The sequence below is a fragment of the Anabrus simplex genome, chromosome 1, assembly GCF_040414725.1.
Source record: "Anabrus simplex isolate iqAnaSimp1 chromosome 1, ASM4041472v1, whole genome shotgun sequence".
NCBI lineage: Eukaryota > Metazoa > Arthropoda > Insecta > Orthoptera > Tettigoniidae > Anabrus > Anabrus simplex.
The window spans coordinates 1,790,539,613-1,790,559,617 of NC_090265.1; the positions used below are offsets into that span (position 1 = coordinate 1,790,539,613).

The 20,005-nt window shown below is 40.6% G+C and overlaps 1 protein-coding gene across 2 annotated transcripts in view; it reads right to left on the reverse strand.

Annotated features, from left to right (window-relative positions):
- ND-75 (NADH dehydrogenase (ubiquinone) 75 kDa subunit) overlaps window positions 1–20,005 on the reverse strand; it is a 155,846-nt gene that overhangs the window by 135,491 nt on the left and 350 nt on the right. The window contains exons 2-3 of one of the 2 annotated variants that reach the window (XM_067138625.2): window positions 19,800–19,967; window positions 19,590–19,697 (exon numbers count right to left, since the gene is read on the reverse strand). In XM_067138625.2, coding sequence (XP_066994726.2) covers window positions 19,590–19,697; window positions 19,800–19,955 — 264 coding nt within the window. In that variant the 5' untranslated portion in view covers window positions 19,956–19,967. Of the gene's footprint in view, window positions 1–19,589; window positions 19,698–19,799; window positions 19,977–20,005 lie in introns of both variants that reach the window. The other variant, XM_067138626.2, reaches the window with a different exon arrangement.

Sequence of the window (20,005 nt, forward strand, 5' to 3'; positions counted from 1 at the left end):
TAATTTAAGGTTAAGACTATGGCTGATGATGCCTTCAGGGAAGGCGAAACATGTCCCACTATTAGCTAACAAATTTATGTAAATCATCCAAGACGATTTTGTATTGATTAGGTGGTCTAATAAATAACTTAATGTTATTATTTCAATCTAATATCATCAATACGGACCAAAAATGATATTTATTACATGTAAAGCCCATCCCCTTGTCGGACTCCTGTCTTAATTTCAAAGCTGTCTGACAACATACTCCGGTATCTTACTCTAGCAGTTGTATCCTTCAATGTTTCCCCCACCAATCCATGCATCGTAGAATCCAATCCTCTGTCGCGTAGGATGTTCAGTAGTGTGTTCCTGTCTATTGAATCGTAGGCTTTTGCGAAGTCTACAAATGTAACTATTGTGTCTTTTCCTTTCCTGTGTCTGTGTTCTATGATTCTCTTTAGTCCAAAGATCTGTTCTACGGAGTTTCTCCCTTTCCGGAAACCACCCTGGTATTCTCCTATGGTCGATTCAAGCTGTCCTTCCACTCTGTTCAGCAATAATCTCGAGAGTATCTTGTACCCAATATTTAGCAGTGAGATACCTCTGTAGTTATCCAGTATTCTTTTGTCTCCTTTCTTATGTACTGGTATAATTATGGCTTCTTTCCAGTCGCTAGGTATCTTCTTATTTATCCAGATGTCCATTATTATTCTGTACATGCTTTCTTCCATTGCAGGACCACCCCATTTGATCTCCTCGGCGCATATACCATCATTACCTGCCGCTTTGTTGTTCTTGAGATCCTTGATTGCCTTCACAACTTCTGTTTTGGTGGGTGCTCGTCCTTGGTTGATGTCTCTGCTATACTGTAGAGTAATGCTCCCTGTGGGTGCTTCTGTGTTCAGTAGATCTTTGAAATATCTTGCCATTTCCTCGCATACATCTTTTTCTCCTATTTTCAACTCGCCATCTTGTCCTTTCACAAAAGGTTCTCTCGCCTCATAACCCTTTATCCTGCTCTTCATCTCCTTAAAGAAGGATCGTGATTTGTTTTTCTTAAACACATGATCAGCTTCTTCCAGCCTCTCATTCCACCTTTTCCTTCTGGCATTCCTGATCGTCTTGGCAGCCATCTTTCTCGCTGTCTCGAAAGTTGACAGGTCCTCTTCCTTCTTGGTAGTCTGCCACCTTACCCACATCTTCCTCCTGTACTCTACCGCCTCTTCACATTCTTCTGTCCACCACTCATGCTTCCTTCTCTTGTTATTAGTGGCCAATCGTTTGGATTCTTCTCTAACCTTATCCTTTAAGTTTTCCCATTTACTCTCCACTGTCAGGTTCTTCATGTACTGATCTTGGTTTTTGTTCAGCAGTTCTCTGTCGATCTGGTGTGAGTTTGTGTTCGTGTTTCTCCTAGTTCTGTTTGGTATCTATCTACATTTGATTTCAGTAAGGGTACGTTTATGCTGCAGCTTCGCTGCCGGATCATGGATGCTCGCCCTAGCACTTCGCAACTGGCTATAGCCTGGCTGCTCGCCATGGAGCTTTTACCCTGCAGCAGCCCCGCGCGCACGCTGCTGGCAGCTCTCAGCTGTAGTCGAAAATTCAAAACAGAGGAACTGATAGTTAAGGCGGTTTTTACTTTGCATAATTTGATTATAGATATAGAGGGCATGAACACTTAGACTACCGAGCTCGATAGCTGCAGTCGCTTAAGTGCGGCCAGTATCCAGTAATCGGGAGATAGTGGGTTCGAGCCCCACTGTCGGCAGCCCTGAAGATGGTTTTTCGTGGCTTCCCATTTTCACACCAGGCAAATGCCGGGGCTGTACCTTAATTAAGGCCACGGCCGCTTCCTTCCAATTCCTAGGCCTTTCCTATCCCACCGTCGCCGTAAGCCATATCTGTGTCGGTGCGACGTAAAGCAAAAAAAAAAAAAACACCTCTTAGACTACGAAGACGTACTTCCAAGAGCTCGTCGAGGAGAAACAACACAGCTCCAGCTGAAGCTTCTGAAGTGCGGAATAAATTCAGAGATTTTTTTAACGAGTGAGTCGCAGTTCTGTTGGCGAGTGTATCTTACAATAATTTGGTGTACTGAATGTGAAATAAAAAGTGTAAAATGCTTTGCCTGGATTTTGCAGTGCATTTCTACTGCGGGAGTTGATTGAAGAATGAAGCTACAAATGCTTCATTTCGTAATTTAATAGTGTACTTTCAAATAATGTAAAATAGGGGGTTATGGAGTATGTCATTTTGACTTTAGTTAGGTTTCCTTAACAAAATGTGTTTAGAGTTTGAAAAAATAACTGTCGAACTTTCCATGAAAAACGAGGTACTTCATATAAATCATCTGCTTGTAAAAATAGAGGTCCCCAAAATGGCAAGATTAAAAGAACAAAGTTGATGTAATCGTTCCGCATTCTTTTGCCACGTCATTCGATAGTTTGATGATGATGATGATGCTTGTTGTTTAAAGTGGGCTAACATGTAGGTCATCGGCCCCTGATGGTACGAGATGAGACGAAATGGATTAAAAGTTATAATTAACCCACTGACTAGGATTAGGAAAATGCTATTTGCTTTACGTCGCACCGACACCGAAACGTTTTATGGCGACGATGGGATAGAAGAGGCCTCTGAATAGGAAGGAAGCAGTCGTGGTCTTAATTAAGGTACAACCCCAGCATTTTCCTGGTGTGAAAATGGGAAACCACGGAAAACCATCTTCAGGGCCGCCGACAGTGGGGTTCGAACCCACTGTCTCCAGGATGCAAGCTCACAGCTGCACGCCCCTGATCGCACGGCCAACTCGCCCGGTAGGGTAAAATAGTAGTTAACAATAAACCAATTAAAACACAGATAGTTACTTTACTTTTAAACACGATAAAACAAGCCACTCTCATAAAACGTAGGAAAAGGTCTACTGGCCGCTCGTCATCTCGTCACTCCTTTTATCTCATATGAAACTCGTGTGATGATCCGCATGCCGCTGGCTCCAAATCGCATTGCGTTCGAAGACAGGTTCAGATAGCAAGTGAGCAAGTGATCACTGAACGTGTGTATAGAGTGCGAAGAGAGGAAGAGTGGGAGAGCGGGTGACCTTGAAAGAACCAATCACAGTCCAAGTTACAGGATTGCCAGCGATGGGCCAGGCTCGAAAATCAAACGTGTTTGAGACCATGGATGTGGCAAGGATAGCAGACAGCAGCGCAGCTATGAGCCGGGCTCCAGGGTAAATGCACTGATTGAGATTCATTGGTTTGTTTCATCATCGCCTAACATCGAGCAGCGAGGCTTAGCGATGTGCCAGCAGCCAGGCTGCAGCATAAACGTACCCTAAGATAGTGGTCAGACTCCATCCTGCTGTTTTTCCTGACTTTGGTGTTCATGATCTCTGCATGGTTTTTGTCTCGGATCGCTACGTGGTCTATCTGCCTTTCACTAATTCTATTGCCCGGACTTACCCAGGTTGTCTTTTTACTCGCCTTGGCTTTGTAGTGTGTGGTCATGATTCTCATCTTGTGTCTTTTGCACAAGTTTGCAAGCCTTTCTCCATTCTTATTTGTTCTCTTGTGTGCAGGGTAATCCCCTACAGGGCCTTTGAATCTCCTTTCAGTGCCTAGCTGTGCATTGAAATCCCCCAGCAAGATCGTGACACCTCTCTTGCTTGCTTCCGTTACTACCTTATCCAGTGTGTTCCAGAAGTTCTCTGTCCCTGCCTTGTCTGTTTTGTTCTTATCATTTGTGGGGGCATGTGCATTGACAAGTGTATAAGTTTTATTGCCAATTTTCATCATCAAGTATGACAGTCTCTCATTCACACCCTTCCAGTCAATGACACTACTCAAGAAGCTTCGGTCTACTATAAACGCCGTACCAAACATAAACGGCTGTTGCTTCATCTTGATACCCGGTTTTCCCTTCAAAATTACATATCCTTCTGATTCCACCGTATCTTCATCTCTGCATCTCGTTTCCTGTAGAGCCAGTATGCCGATTCCATGTTCTCTCATTGCATCTAGGACTTGTTTCAGTTTCCCCACTCTGATCATGGTCTGTATGTTGATGGTTCCCAATTTAAAAGTTCTCTTGGGTCTGATCTTTTGTGACCGGCGTATTGAGGATGTTGAGGTATTGGGGAGCTCCGACTCTCCCTCCGCACACAATACAGGTTCCCCAGAATCCGACAACCTGCTTGCGTCGACCTCAGTCGACGGGGGATTAACCCCCTGGGGTAAAGTAGTGATTATCATGTGCTCCATGGTTACTTCACAAGCCGAAGTATTAAGCTGGGCTACCGCAATATCGGTAGCATTGTTACAACTGAGGTAATGAGCCCCAGAGGGCATTTTATACCTTCTGCCAGGATAATGTTCACCCTAGTTGGTCAGGGCTGGGAGTAGGCATTTCCTCCATACTCCCCGAATAGCTATAGTTTTCCCGCCAATACTCGGGTGGCTGACTGCAGTGGTTTCCCACTGGGCGATGGGGTCGCCACATCCCTACGCCTTTATAGCATTATTATTAAAACTATAGCTCAAAAAATTTAAACTATAATATTACAAACCTTACATTTACATTTCACTTATTTACTTATCTTAATCATCTAACATTTCAGGGTGCTTCTTAGAGTAAATTAATCTCAATGCAGGTAAAATTCCCAGCACATTCTTCTGAATAGCTTTAGGTTAGTTACGTCTCTAATTTCAGCCAGGCGAGAATTCCAGGAACGTATGGTCCCTGGTACAAATTAGTTATATGTACTACTGTGCTGAGTGGGGATGGACAGCAGGGATCGTATTGATGACCTTGAGGGTGTCCTATCTGAAGGAGAGAGGTAGTTGAAATCTATTCTCAGGTAATCTGGTTCACCTGTTCGCGGTATTTTGTGCAGAAGAGAAACAGCACGGTACTTGCATCTATCACATAATCTTAACCAGGACAGCTGATAGAGGAATGGGCTGATGTGGGAATTGAGCAGAACATTTAGAATAAATCGAATGCAGGCATTATGCACCCATTGAAGTTTAGAACCAAGTGAATAACTTATGTTATTATAGACTGCATCACCATAATCAAATATTGGTATTAGTCCTTGAACGAGCAGTTACCTCGGTTTGACAGGTAGAAAGTCCATCATTTTATAGAGTGAGTGTAACAATGTCAAAAACCAGCATATAACACACATGCTCTAGGACATTCACGTCCAAATGTTTTGTCCTAACAGTCCCGAGTAAGTTACTCTAAACTACACAGCAAGCAGGTCTTTTTTTTTTTTTCGTAGTTGCTTTACGTAGCACCAACACTGATAGGTCTTGTGGGATAGGCAAGGGCTAGGAGTGGGAAGGAAGCGGCCATGGCCATAATTGAGGTACAGCCCCAGCATTTTCCTGGTGTGAAAAATGGGAAATCACGGAAAGCCATCTTCAGGGCTGCCGACAGTGGGGTCAAACCCACTATCTCCCGAATACTGAATACGGCCCGCACTTAAGCGACTGCCGTCTATAACTTCAGTCTCCTTTAAAATTTGCTTTACGTCACACCAACAGAGATAGATCTTATGGTGACAATGGGATAGGAAAAGGCTAAGGGTGGGAAGGAAGCGGCCATGGCCTTAATTGGGGTACAGCCCCAGCATTTTCCTGATATGAAGATTGGAAACCATGGAAAATCATCTTCAGGGCTCAGACAGTGAGGTTCGGACCCATTATCTCCCTAATGCAAGCTCACAGCTGCACGACCCTAACTGCACGACCAACTCGCTCGGCCAGTCTTCTTCTACATTCTAGAACTGAAAATGAGGAGAGAGAACCTAATTTGACACTGGCAGTATATGAGGATGTGGTGATTGTTCTTGTCCTTTCATGTTCATCCTCGTCTCTTTTTCTACTGCCCCCTCTTCCGATGATCTCCTGTCACTGGGTTTATCGTATTATGTGTTCATGTTCCTATCTTTCTATATATGACTTGATTTGGAATATGTTTAATCATCTCCATTATTTAAATGTTCATCTATACTAGCTCGCCAAAAACTGGATCATCAATTCTGTTTTAGTCTGGACGAGAGTCTTCATGGGATTGTCATCCATCTACTGGCGTCCTCATTCATATTCAAAACTTCATTAGAACACACATTGCCTAGACATAGTGAATGTCACTATGCAAATGGATAACATGTTTAAAAATTTGCTCTTATTTGACAGGTCTTCGTTTAAGCCAGGCGATGGCAGTGTATGAAGATATGGAGACTGTCCTCGCCCTTTTAAGTGTACATGTTTGTCCTTGTCTGCTTTTCTACTGTCCCCTCTTGTGATGCTGTCCTCTTGTGTTTTGATACAAATGCCTTACAATTTTGTCATTAAAGCTGTATAATAGCTTCCAAAACAAACATTATCTAACGATCTGCAAGCATTGCTATTTATATATGTGTGTTTTGCCCTCTAAGGAGCACGTATGACCATTATTTAGCACTGGACTCCTTGTCTTCCCGAAACTCCCTCATCCTTTCACTGTGGGCTTTTCTTCTCTCTTGTATCCAAGCATTTTTGAGTTTCAATTTCCTGGCTGTTGGGTTCTTGGATGTGAACTTACGTGAATTGATTTTCTAAGATAAAATTCTAAAAGAATTTAATTGTATAAAGTCCACCTGTTCAATACATGTTTGCCATTTGATAAATGGTATGTCTGAGGTCAAAGATGAAAGACATAAAAAACAGACATAAAAAACACGAGACAAAATATAATCAACAAATGCAATGAAAATCTATGTTTAAAACGTACCTAGAAATCAATCTTGGACAAATTTACTTGTAACAGGTGTGGGTCTGACCGTATTTAAAGCAACTATTGGTTGACTGGAGAAAATACCGGTACTTACAATTGTGAAGACTGTTAAATGTTGTTCTATTTGTCATGCTTCGGGAAACAAAGTGAAGTTTTAAAAGTCCGTTACATTTCTTCATGGAGAGTACAAGTTTAGAAAGGATCTAAAAGTAAAAACAAAAAGTCGAGTGTGAGAACAAAAAATGAAGTAGAAGTAAAAAAGATGCAGAGTGAAGAGTTGCAAAATATTACTCACTTCCTCTTTCCTCCAGTCCTGTGCTTGTATAGATCAGATTGGGTTGGTGTTAACTTCCCCATTGACTGGCGACCGTTCTGATGCGATGCTGGGTGGGAAAAACAGAGGGTGAGGGGAGGGGGTGTGAGTGCAAGAATGGGAGGACAGATCAGTAATGCGTGTTGTGACAGACTTAATTGAACTTTGCTTCAGATCATTCTCGATTGTGTTAACCACGAAGTTTGTTTTTTCTTGGATTCCGTTAAGATTATGGATGGGATTCGATTTTTGATCAAGGTTTATATAAATATTTTCTAAAATATTTAATAAAGTTCCCTTTTTGGTTATATTTAGGATTATCTAGATCTTTATCTATGGAGGAGAATAAGTGATTGTGATGTTTCATGTGTTCACTCACAGCGGAAAATCTTCTGTATTTAGCTGCATTAAAATGTTCTTTGTAGCGGATTTCCTCCCAGTCTATGCAACATAACTGGCATCGCACTGGTTACATGATCCCTCATTGCAAATATTTGTCAGAATTGTTAAGTTTGTGTCATAGAAACGTTTAGAGGTAGTGTTGTTAGTTCTAAGGACGACAATGAGTTTCTGTTATTTAAAAATTATTTAAAACCATTTTTTTTAAATAGAACAGAAATTGACGTGTAACCAGTGCGACACCAGTTATATCGGAGAGACTGGGAGTAGCTTGCAAATCCGCTACAAAGAACATTTTAATGCAGCTGAATACAGATGATTTTCCGCTACGAGTGAACACATGGAAGATCACAATCACTCAATCTCAAACATAGATAAAGATCTAGATATCCTACATATAACCAAAAAGGTAACTTTAATAAACATGTTAGAAAATATTTATATAAACCTCGATCAAAACTCCAATCCCATCCATAATATTAAGGGAATCCAAGAAAAAAAGGAACATCCTGGTTGACCCAATAATCGAGAAAGATCTGAAGCATAGCTCAATTAAGTCTGTCGCAACATGTACTCACTCTCCCTCCCCTCATCCGCTGTTCCCCCCCACCTAACACAACAAAAGAACGGTCGCCAGTCAGTGTAGAGGTCAACACTGACCCAATCTGATCTATACAAGCACAGGGCTGGAGGAAAGAGGAAGTGAGTAATATTATCTTCTCACACTCGACTTTTTGCTTTCACTTTTAGATTCTGGCTACACTTGTATTCTCCATGAAGAAATGCAACAGATTTTTAAAACTTCACTCCGTTTCCAGAAGCATGAAAAATAGAACAATATTTAACAGTCTTCATAATTTTAAGTATTTCCTCCAACCAACCAATACTTGTATTAAAGACAGTTGGAACCACACCTGTTACAACTAAATTCATCCAAGATGGAAGCTATGTACATTTTAAACATAGATTTTCATTGCATTTGTCGATTGTATTTTATCTCAATTTTTTTAATGTATCACTGTTTTCTATGTCTTTCCCCTTTGTGTTATTTTAGCTGATGATGGCCTCTAGGCTAGGTCAAAACATGTCCTATGTAGCTTTTTAGACAGACCCTTCATCAAATGGCAAACGTGTATTGAACAGGTGGACTTTATACTATTAAATTCTTTTAGAAATGGCCGGTGCTATGCATTAAACAGCTATCCTCCAAATGATGAAACTGTGAAAAACATGACTGAAAGTTTGGACGTTTAAACAACCGTTAAATCTCCCTTGTCAGCCCTCTTTGAGTTCCTAAAACAAATAAAGTCTTATTTCTGTGCACTGTTTACAGTTCTTGTGTTTAAATCAGAAAAATACTGCAGGAAATTGACTTATGAGCATTTGTCACTTAGATGCTTTATCTTATTTGTGAGTTTACCGAGCTCGATAGGTTCGAACCCCACTGTCGGCAGCCCTGAAAATGGTTTTCCGTGGTTTCCCATTTTCACACCAGGCAAATGCTGGGGCTGTACCTTAATTAAGGCCACGGCCGCTTTCTTCCCACTCCTAGCCCTTACTTGTCCCATCGTCGCCATAAGACCTATCTGTGTCGGTGCGACGTAAAGCAAATAGCAAAAAAAAAAAAAATTATTAGTGAGTTTAGTTATGCATAAAACTGCTAAGCGCGATTTTTGGTGCATAGCTTGTTATTACGTTATTCTATCAAACAACAGTTATGCATAAAATGGCTAAGAACCCTTTTTATTCGTACATTAGACTATTTCAGGATCCTGGACAAGTAAGTTGAAGAAATTTTATTTTCAATATCTTAAGTCAAAGCACAAATACATCGAATATATTTCTTGATCATAATAATAAAATAAGAATAAGAATACAAAATGAAATAATGTTAAACTGATACTGTCTTAGGTTTCATCTTCTATTGAGAAATCAAGCTCACTGCCAAAACCCTTGATGTCGTCAAAACTGTTCCCTTCTCAATAAAGACCTTCATAGAACTCCTTGGCATCAGACGGTATCAGATGCACGATACTTTTAATGTCCTGCAATTTCGTCTGAGATATAGCTTTCCCTTTAGGCCATAGATCAGGGCCTCTCAGGGTGCATGCGCGTGGTGCATGCACTGTGCACGGTGCAAGAGACGACTTGGCTTGGTTGAACAGAGTGCAGAGCCCCCACTCCTCGATTTGAAGCAATAGCGCTTACTCTCTCTTTCCTCACGCCTGTCTCGCTCGCTCCGCCTGTCTCCTTCTGCCCCACTTGCGCCGTAGCGCTCCAAATCCAGGCTGACTTGAGCCGAGAATAGGCGAGTTGAGCCGAGCTTAGCCGAGTAGCCCAGAGACGAAGCGTTGATCCGAGCCATGCCGAGCGGCAGCGATGCACAGTGCACGGAGCTCTTGCGCTTCGATCTGCACGCGTGAGATTTTGGGCGTTTGAGAGGCCCTGCCATAGATCATCAAGGCAAAAACTAAAGTTGTTCTGGTCATCCTGGCGTGTGCTTCTCCTTTTCAAATTCATTTCTTAGCCTTCTGTGTCATCAAAAGCTCATTTCAAAGTAGGCAACCATGGCTTCTCCTTACTTATTTCAATTTACCGTGTTTTTAGCCACCTTACCATTGGTGTCTTTCTTCCTGTTTATTGTCTCTTTTGCAATAGAAGATGTGCGTTTAAAATTCTCTTTTCTCATTTCTTTGACGACAAGTTTGTTGTTCTTTCGGCATTTGCTCATAACTTCCATATAATCTGCTGGTGAATATAATCTTTGCTGGAACTTAAGGGCACTTTCAATGTATCGAAAATCAACATCATTGGGCAAACAGCTGTGTTACATCTTAATAATGTTATTTGTTTTACGTCCCACTAACTACTCTTATGATTTTCAGAGACGCCGAGGTGCCGGAATTTAGTCCTGCAGGAGTAGTTCTACGTGCCAGTAAATCTACCGACACGAAGCTGACATATTTGAGCACCTTAAAATACCACCGGACTGCGCCAGGATCGAACCTGCCAAGTTGGGGTCAGAAAGCCAGCGCCTTAGCCGTCTGAGCCACTCAGCCCGGCGTGTTACATGTTATCTCATTTTTGGTCCGTATTGAAAATTTTCAACCCACCTATTCAATACTATTCTTTTCACTTATTGTGGTTACATAAACAGACTATCAGTTAAATGGGACATATTTCACCCTTAATTTAGGACATCTTCAGCCTAAAAACAATCTAATTAAAACAGTTCATTAAAAATTGTTAGTGGAATACCACAGTGATAAGAACATAATGCCAACAACATGAGGGCGTGAACACAAGCACTAACGTGAATGTCATAAATACACCATGTTCAAGGCCGCTGATGAATAAGTGTGCATAAGGTGAAACAGAAGTATCAGTTGAAATATTGTAGAAGTGGCCCTAAGCACCGTTTTCCAGTTTCTACTGACATTTCCTGACAAGGTTTCAGACAATAGTATATAGCCTATATCCAGCACTGTGGAATGCCAATGCCTACGTAGAGATCTTCTAGTTTTTCTTCATTTTCTTCCTTAAATGATCAAATGCTAGTTTATACAATGGGTTATCTTCTGTACTTCTCTCATTTAAACTTGATTCAATTTTTTTTTTTTTTTTTCCAGGAAAAGGAACATCAATGTCTCAACAAAACTGATGATAATACTAATAAGATAACTTTCAATTCAGATAAAACAGAGAATAAATTTATTTTTAATAAATCAGGAATTTACAAATTGACATGCCAAACATGTAAACAATGTTTTATTCCTTGACCTGACATCACTGATGAAGGGAATGGATGATTTTCCCGAAACATGTATGGTAAAATAAATAGTTTTCTATCATTGTAAGATGTATTGACAAGGCGGACTCAAGTAAACACTATTTTAAATAGTTCTTTAATAGAACGACCTTCTACTCGCATCTTTTGTCCTCTTCCTCTTCACTTGGCTTACAATTACTTTTTTAGCAATGTATAGAAATTTACCTTCATATGGCAGGTTCCAAAATTGGTCAAACTCGTTTTTCCTGTCTTCTCAACTTACTTTCTTATGATATTCTGATCGGCAGTGAAAGTCTCGGAATTCTCTTGGTTCAATAACATTACCTTGTTGGCTAATGTATGCTTCATTCCGCTGGCATCTTTTCTTTCGTTCTTTTCTACTCTTATGTGGACGTTTTCTTTTCCGTCCTTTCCGTGGTTATCAGTAAACTGGTAGTTTTGGTCATTGCATTCTGCATTATCACTGGTTTGTTTCAATCAATCAATCAATCAATCAATCAATCAATCAATCAATCAATCAATCACTACTGATCTGCATTTAGGGCAGTTGCCCTGGTGGCAGATTCCCTATCTGTTGTTTCCCTAGACTTTTCTTAAATGATTGCAAAGATATTGGAAATTTATTCAACATAAGTTATTCCAATCCTTAAATCCCCTTCCTATAAACGAATATTTGCCCCAATTTGTCCTCTTGAATTCCAACTTTATCTTCATATTGTGATCTTTCCTACTTTTAAAGACACCACTCAAAATTATTCGTCTACTGATGTCCGCCCACGCCATCTCTCCACTGACAGCTCGGAACATACCACTTACAAGTAACTAATCTCATTTTGTTCAGTATTGAAGATACAATAAGTAAAATTCTTTCTTGAGTAAAATTACTGTGCCCACCTATACAATACAATTTAATCACTACAAAATACAATTGTATTGAATAGGTGGACACAGTAATTTTATTCAAGAAAAATTTTACATAGGCCTACCACTTAGTCGAGCAGCTCGTCTCCTTTCTCCCAAGACTTCCCAGGCCAAAGTTTGCAACATTTTTGTAACGCTACTATTTTGTCGGAAATCGCTCAGAACAAATCCTTACTACAACCCCTAAATACCCTCATAACAATGTGCAGTGATCTGTACCCTTTATTTACAATCATATTTATGCGATTACCCCAATGAACAGGGGTCGAAAAATACCGGGCGCCCAGTCGCCATGGCGCCTGAACATTTTTACCTGGCTCCTGAATTTTCAAATTCGGTTTTGAAAATTTATTTTTTGAAATGCGGAGTTCCCTTACATGTACGTTCCCACCACTTTACAAAGTAACAAGTCGTGTGGTGTTTCACGTTTTTTCCTGTAGCTCATATATTCTAATATGTGCAATAAACATTTGCAGTGCTTTTGGCAGAGTCTTGAATTCTGTAATTGCTCTTCGTACCTTGGAACTGGACGTTTCATTTCTGCGCGGGAGCTGCCTAGCGGTCATGGGAGACATCGTTGTAACCTGTCAAACAAGAATCCTTTCATGTGGATATAGGCCTATAGTAACACATCGAGTTCCATTACAGATGATCAGCTGTCGGTAGCCGAGTACAAAGATCAGACCAGAGTTGTGGAGAAATGCAGAGAACTACTACATTAAATAATTCCACAAACACTACATTACCGCCTTCCTTCCCGTGACTAGCCGTTCCCAAACTATTGCCGCCAAAGCAGTGCTGATAAATTCCCGTGGAATTCATTCTTTGCATTTAGAACATACGGAATGATGTGTTTATCAATTATTGTATTTTCACCGAACAATATTTATGCTTTTAATTTAATTACAGAATCTTGGTATTGAACGGTTTGCACTTTATAAATACGGTTGTTTTTATTCCTGTGCGTTTATGGAAAATTGGCAACGTAGCATCAGACATCGAAGCCCGCGAACTCGGAAGCCATTTGACACTGATATGTTTTACGTTCCTGTGTTATACTTGAGAAAATCGGCAAAATGAAAGGAACAAAGCCGCACAAATTGACTGATGCGAGTAAAGAACAGTGTACTCTTTCAGATTTCTTCGTAAGTAGGGCCCGTAAATGTAACACTAAGTGATACAGAAGCGAGCGAATGCGAGAAAACACTTGATGGAAGTGCCGACTGTAGTGTTATGGTGTTCAAGACAATGATAGGTCAAACATTAAAAATACTTCGAAATTTCAATTTTCAGGCAAACGGAAATTTCAGTACTTTTAGCGAAGTGCGTAAAGAAAATTAATATTAATATGTTACAGCATATGAATGCATTGTTAATGGCATCTTATCATATTGCAAAAAATAGCAGACCCTACGCTGATTTTGAAGGTTTGGTTACATTGTTACGCAAGTTGAATGGTACTGATTTTGAGAAGTATGTGAATGATACACAATGCAGAGAATTTATTTCATACATTGCCTTAGATCTTCGTGAAGATTTTATATGTGGCATTAAGGAAACTTCATGTCAGTATCTTACTCGATGGATCAACAGATAAATCTGATGATGAGGAGCTGATACTTCACATTCTTTTCTTTTAAATAAGGTGACTTTCTATTGTGTCATAGGAGAATGCAACAAGCAATAGCTATATGGAGGCTCTAGAAACAGAATTGCTTCAGTTAGGGCTTGGAGAACTCTTCACGGTACAAAACTAATAGGTATAGGGTCTGATGGAACACCATGTGTGAGTGGTGTCCATAATGATATGGTTACAAAAATATCTGAAAAAAATTGAGAACTTGGTAAAACGTTCACTGTGTTGCACAGTCAACACCAACTCATTACTCTTAACTCACTGAAAAATTTGAAACTTAAAAATCATTGATGAAATTGATTCTATACTCAGGAAACTATATGTTTTATCGACATTCGCCAAAACGACTTCGCGAAGTGAAGGAAATTTCGGAGTTGCTGAAATGTGTAATATCTAAATTGGAGTATACCTACACCAAGTTAGATGGGTAGCAAGCAAATTAAATGCTTTGCATGCAGCTGTCAAAGACTGGGAATGGTTAGTTGTGTATTTAGAGAGTATTTCTGAAAGGAAAGGTGAAGACTGAATCACGGCTAAAGGTCTTCTAAAGAAGATCAAGGACTTCAAATTTGTCATAATAATTCACTTCTTGTGTGACTTCTAAGTATATTCAAAAGACTTTCACTTGTATTTCTGAGGCATGTTCTGATTTTAAGTCAGATAAGAGTGCATGCAAATAATGCAATTCATTGCAGCAACTTCACAACACCAAGGGCCCAATGGCAGAACATTTTTTCTCCTATAATACTTTCAGGAGTTTTCAGTGGAATACAGTTATCGGGTGTGTCGAATAAGAATTTCACGAGCGACAAGGAACATATTTTGGCAAGTGGAGTTACCTTTCTGAAAGACACATTTCTTCAAAATGAAGACATACAAAGTTCCACTGGTCTTATTGACACATATTTCTGGCAATCAGGAAAGCAACTGGAAAATTATGGCAATAGTGAAATACAGCTTCTTGCCATTCATTTTTCAAAACACCTTCAAATTGAGGAGAACAACGTAGAAGACATACTGAGCAAGTGGTACAAGTTCGAAGTAGTCTGGAAAGGTTTTCCACTGAATGATCTACTTGAAAAATCGCGGACTGTGAAAGGACGATTTCCGATTTTAAGAAACCTCCTTTCACACCAGGCAAATGCTGGGGCTGTTCTTTAATTAAGACCATGGCCGCTTCCTTCCCAATCCTGGGCCTTTCCTATCCCATCGTCACCATAAGACCTATCTGTGTCGGTGCGACGTAAAACAAATAAAAAATAGCTTAGTATATAGTGGCAACAACTCCTGTATAGACTCATCACGTGAGCGAGGGTTCAGCACGATGAACATGATTAAACACAAACTGCGAACCAAGCTTGCCGAGAAAAACTTTTGTGATCTCATGATAATATCTTTAAAGGACTTTGATGCAACAAAATGTATTGATCGTTGGTGTTTTGGTGGGAAATCAAACAGGCACGAGTAGTGTAATTTTAAAAGACGCTGACCTTGAAGGTGACGTGATTATTTGGGTACCTCTTAAAATATAAATTTCCATTATATGAACTGAGACTATACTACTTTGTCACATTTCAAAAACAATACGTAGCTTTATTCTAGTCTAACCTGTGGTTTTCATCATGTAAAAAAATATGCTGGCGCCTGATAAAAAGAGGCTGGCTACTGAATTATTTCTATTTTCTTCTACCCCTGCCAATGAAGATCTTTCCTTATATTAATACCTAGGTATTTACAATGATCCCCAAAGGGAACTTTCACCCCATCAACACAGTAATTAAAACTGAGGGGACTTTTCCTATTTGTCAAACTCACAACCTGACTTTGATCCCCGTTTATCATCATACCATTGCCTACTGTCCATCTCACAACATTATCGAGGTCATTTTGCAGTTGCTCACAATCTTATAAATTTATTACTCTGTACAGAATAACATCATCTGCGAAAAGCCTTATCTCTGATTCCACTTCTTTACACATATCAATGATATATATAAGAAAACGTAAAGGTCCAATAATACTGCCTTGAGGAATTCCCCTCTTAATTTTTATAGGGACAGATAAAGCTTCACCTACTCTAATTCTCTGCGTTATATTTTCTAGAAACAGAGCCACCCATTCAGTCACTCTTTTGTCAAGTCCAATTGCACTTATTTTTGCCAGTAATCTCCCATGACCTACCCTATCACATGCCTTAGACAAGTCAATCGCAATACATTCCAATTGACCTTGTGAATCCAGGATATCTGCTATATCTTGCTGGAATCCTACAAGTTGAGCTTCAGTGGAATAACCTTTCCTAAACCCAAACTGCCTTCTATCAAACCAGTTATTAATTGAAGGGTTGATAGGAAAAACAACCCACGTCACTTTTTTGTCAAAAACGAGTTATCGATATCAACGGGGAGTGCAGGACGTCTGGCATCTGTTTGTGCTTATGGTTTCGAGAAAAACAGGCCTTGTCAAAGAATATAGCCTTTGATAATATCAGTGGTTCTGGAAAAACAACCTATGTCAATTGCCAGTTCTGGAAGAACGACCCTTGTCAAATGACATGGGTTGTTTTTCTCAGAAGTTTGGCAACATTTGCATTGAAGGAATAACAACATGGATGGTAACAGCTGCAATGATGTAGCTCTTGATATTAGGCCTCGAAAGCGAAAGAGAGCACTTCATAAAAAGGACCTAATCAAGAAAGCAAAACTCAGTGGTGAAGCGCATATTAACCATGTAGGCAAACAAATAAGTGCCAAGAGAGTTGGAGATGACTGCAGGTAATTCGAATATCTTTTCTAACCTCCAAAATCTTGTTAACATCTTGATACAAGAATGTAATGTTGTATTTTTGCCATTATTGAAATTATACTTATATAATGCCTATATGACAGTGGATATGTGCGTTATATGTAAAGAAAATGTGAATGTGTTTATTGGTTTGGTTTTGCAGGTGCAAGAGATACAAATGCTTTATTGCAGTAGGACCAAATCAGAGAGATGATATTTCACATAAATGAGATTGTAAATAAAGGGTACAGATCTCTGCACATGGTTATGAGGGTGTTTAGGGGTTGTAGTAAGGATGTAAAGGAGAGTGCATATAAGTCTCTGGTAAGACCCCAACTAGAGTATGGTTCCAGTGTATGGGACCCTCACAAGGATTACCCGATTCAGGAACTGGAAAAAATCCAAAGAAAAGCAGCTCGATTTGTTCTGGGTGATTTCCGACAAAAGAGTAGCGTTACAAAAATGTTGCAATGTTTGGGTTGGGAAGAATTGAGAGAAAGAAGAAGAGCTGCTCGACTAAGTGGTATGTTCCGAGCTGTCAGCGGAGAGATGGCGTAGAATGACATTAGTAGACGAATATGTTTGAATGGCGTTTATAAAAGTAGGAAAGATCACAATATGAAGATAAAGTTGGAATTCAGGAGGACAAACTGGGGCAAATATTCATTTATAGGAAGGGAAGTTAGGGATTGGAATAACTTACCAAGGGAGATGTTCAATAAATTTCCAATTTCTTTGAAATCATTTCGGAAAAGGCTAGGAAAGCAACAGATAGGGAATCTGCCACCTGGGCGACTGCCCTAAATACAGATCAGTATTGATTGATTGATTGATTGATTGATTGAGTGTGTGTGTGTGTGTGTGTGTGTGTGTGTGTGTGTGTGTGTGAGCAATATTATTTCATATTGGTTAATTTACAGTATATTATTTTTTTTTTGCTAGGGGCTTTACGTCGCACCGACACAGATAGGTCTTATGGCGACGATGGGATAGGAAAGGCCTAGGAGTTGGAAGGAAGCGGCCGTGGCCTTAATTAAGGTACAGCCCCAGCATTTGCCTGGTGTGAAAATGGGAAACCACGGAAAACCATTTTCAGGGCTGCCGATAGTGGGATTCGAACCTACTATCTCCCGGATGCAAGCTCACAGCCGCGCGCCTCTACGCGCACGGCCAACTCGCCCGGTAGTATATTATTTTAATTCCTTTATAAATGTGAGCGAGAGTCATAGCGAGTGTGTTAGTATAATATAAATCTAATAAATTATAACATATCTGCATAAAAGTAATGTAAGTGCGGTTAAGTGTAAGAGAGGGCCATGCGCCCTAACTTCGCCACTTGAGAGAAGACAAATAAATAAATCATCACATTCATCATCTCGATATACAGTCAGGCATTAGTACAGCCCGTAGACCGGCGTAATTTTTAATGTTACAAGCGAGTGGAATTAGTGAAATCTTACTTGGAGAGCGTCTCAGAGGAGAGGTGTGTTCTTTGCGATGTCCAGGAACCCACCATCCCGCCCCAAGAAGTATATTTACTTTTATAACCTAATAAAGATTATTACACGCCATGCTCATTTCTGAAGTAAGTACTTGTATTCTTATTGGCCAATGTAAAGTGGCACGGGATCTCCTTCCTGTCAAGTATGTTGATGATAATCCGTTACCAACCGCAGCACAATAAAAGCGCAAGTCGTATACGAAACTAGGGGCCTAACGCCGCTTCGCGGCTTCTAACCGCCCAGACCAATGGTCTTGTCCACGGCAAGAATCCTAACCGTCCAGACGAATGGTTTTATCCACGGCAAGAATCCTAACCGTCCAGACCAATGGTCTTGCCTTGATCCTATCCTAACCGTATACGAAACTAGGGGCCTAACGCCGCTTCACGGCTTCTAACCGCCCAGACCAATGGTCTTGTCCACGGCAAGAATCCTAACCGTCCAGACCAATGGTCTTGTCCACGGCAAGAATCCTAACCATCCAGGCCAATGGTCTTGTCCACGGCAAGAATCCTAACCATCCAGACCAATGGTCTTGCCTAGATCCTATCCTAACCGTATACGAAACTAGGGGCCTAACGCCGCTTCGCGGCTTCTAACCGCCCAGACCAATGGTCTTATCCACGGCAAGAATCTTAACCGTCCAGACCAATGATCTTGCCTTGATCCTATCCTAACCGTATAAGAAACTAGAGTCCTAACGCCGCTTCTAACCGCCCAGACCAATGGTCTTGTCCACGGCAAGAATCCTAACCGTCCAGGCCAATGGTCTTGTCCACGGCAAGAATCCTAACCATCCAGACCAATGGTCTTGCCTAGATCCTATCCTAACCGTATACGAAACTAGGGGCCTAGCGCCGCTTCGCGGCTTCTAATCGCCCAAACCAATGGTTTTGTCCACGGCAAGAATCCTAACCGTCCAGACCAATGGTCTTATCCACGGCAATAATCCTAACCGTCCAGACCAATCGTCTTGCCTAGATCCTGTCCTAAACGTATACAATTTGAAGCATAGTTCCTTAGTACAGAGGTTGGCAACACTGAGCACTGGTGCAGAACATCCTTTCCAAGGCGGCCGCGAGCGAGAAAACAAACGACAGTCGTTACGCGTCTGTGCGAATAGCGGTCCACGGGCTGGACTAATGATGTCACAGCTTTTCACTATTTACACTATGGGCTTACCCAAACCAAACATTTCAAATAGGCCTATGTAGTTATATAAATTAGTTTAATTCACTGTCTTTTTTTGTCTAATAAATAATGACACTTTAATTAATTTTTTCCACCACTGTCAGTGACTATAAAGGAACCCTACTGCAAGAACTTGGAGAACAGATGCTGCCTGCTGGATTTCAGTGGCTTAACTTATCTCTACTGGGGAGCCAGCACACTCAATTAAAGGGGCACCTCAGCCTGAAGCAGCTGGCACCCTGAGAGTGTTACATTATTTACCACCACCTGTTAGGTTAGACCTACCTTAGGTGACTTCTCCACTTCTACAAGACACATTCGACAATTGCCAGCTACCGAAAGACGTTCATGGTAACAAAACCTTGGAATTTCCACACCAACCATAGCAGCCGCCTAGGAATTAGAAACAGACTTTTATTCGTGATTATCCATAGGCCCTAGAAGTAATACACATCATCGAACTACTCATAAAAGTATAACACAAGAATCACTCACCTGCAGAACTGTGGTGCCTGGGTCAACCATAACTTTTTTATCGTCGATAAAGACTTCTATCTTTTCTGGAGCCTTGGAAGCTGTTCCTCTGACGAGGAGGGATACTACTTGGCTACTGGGGTAGCCCAGAGCCCTGCACAGCGGCAGCCGTAACATGGTGTTGTTATTCTGCAAATTCTAAAGTCATATTACTAATGCACTCCTCA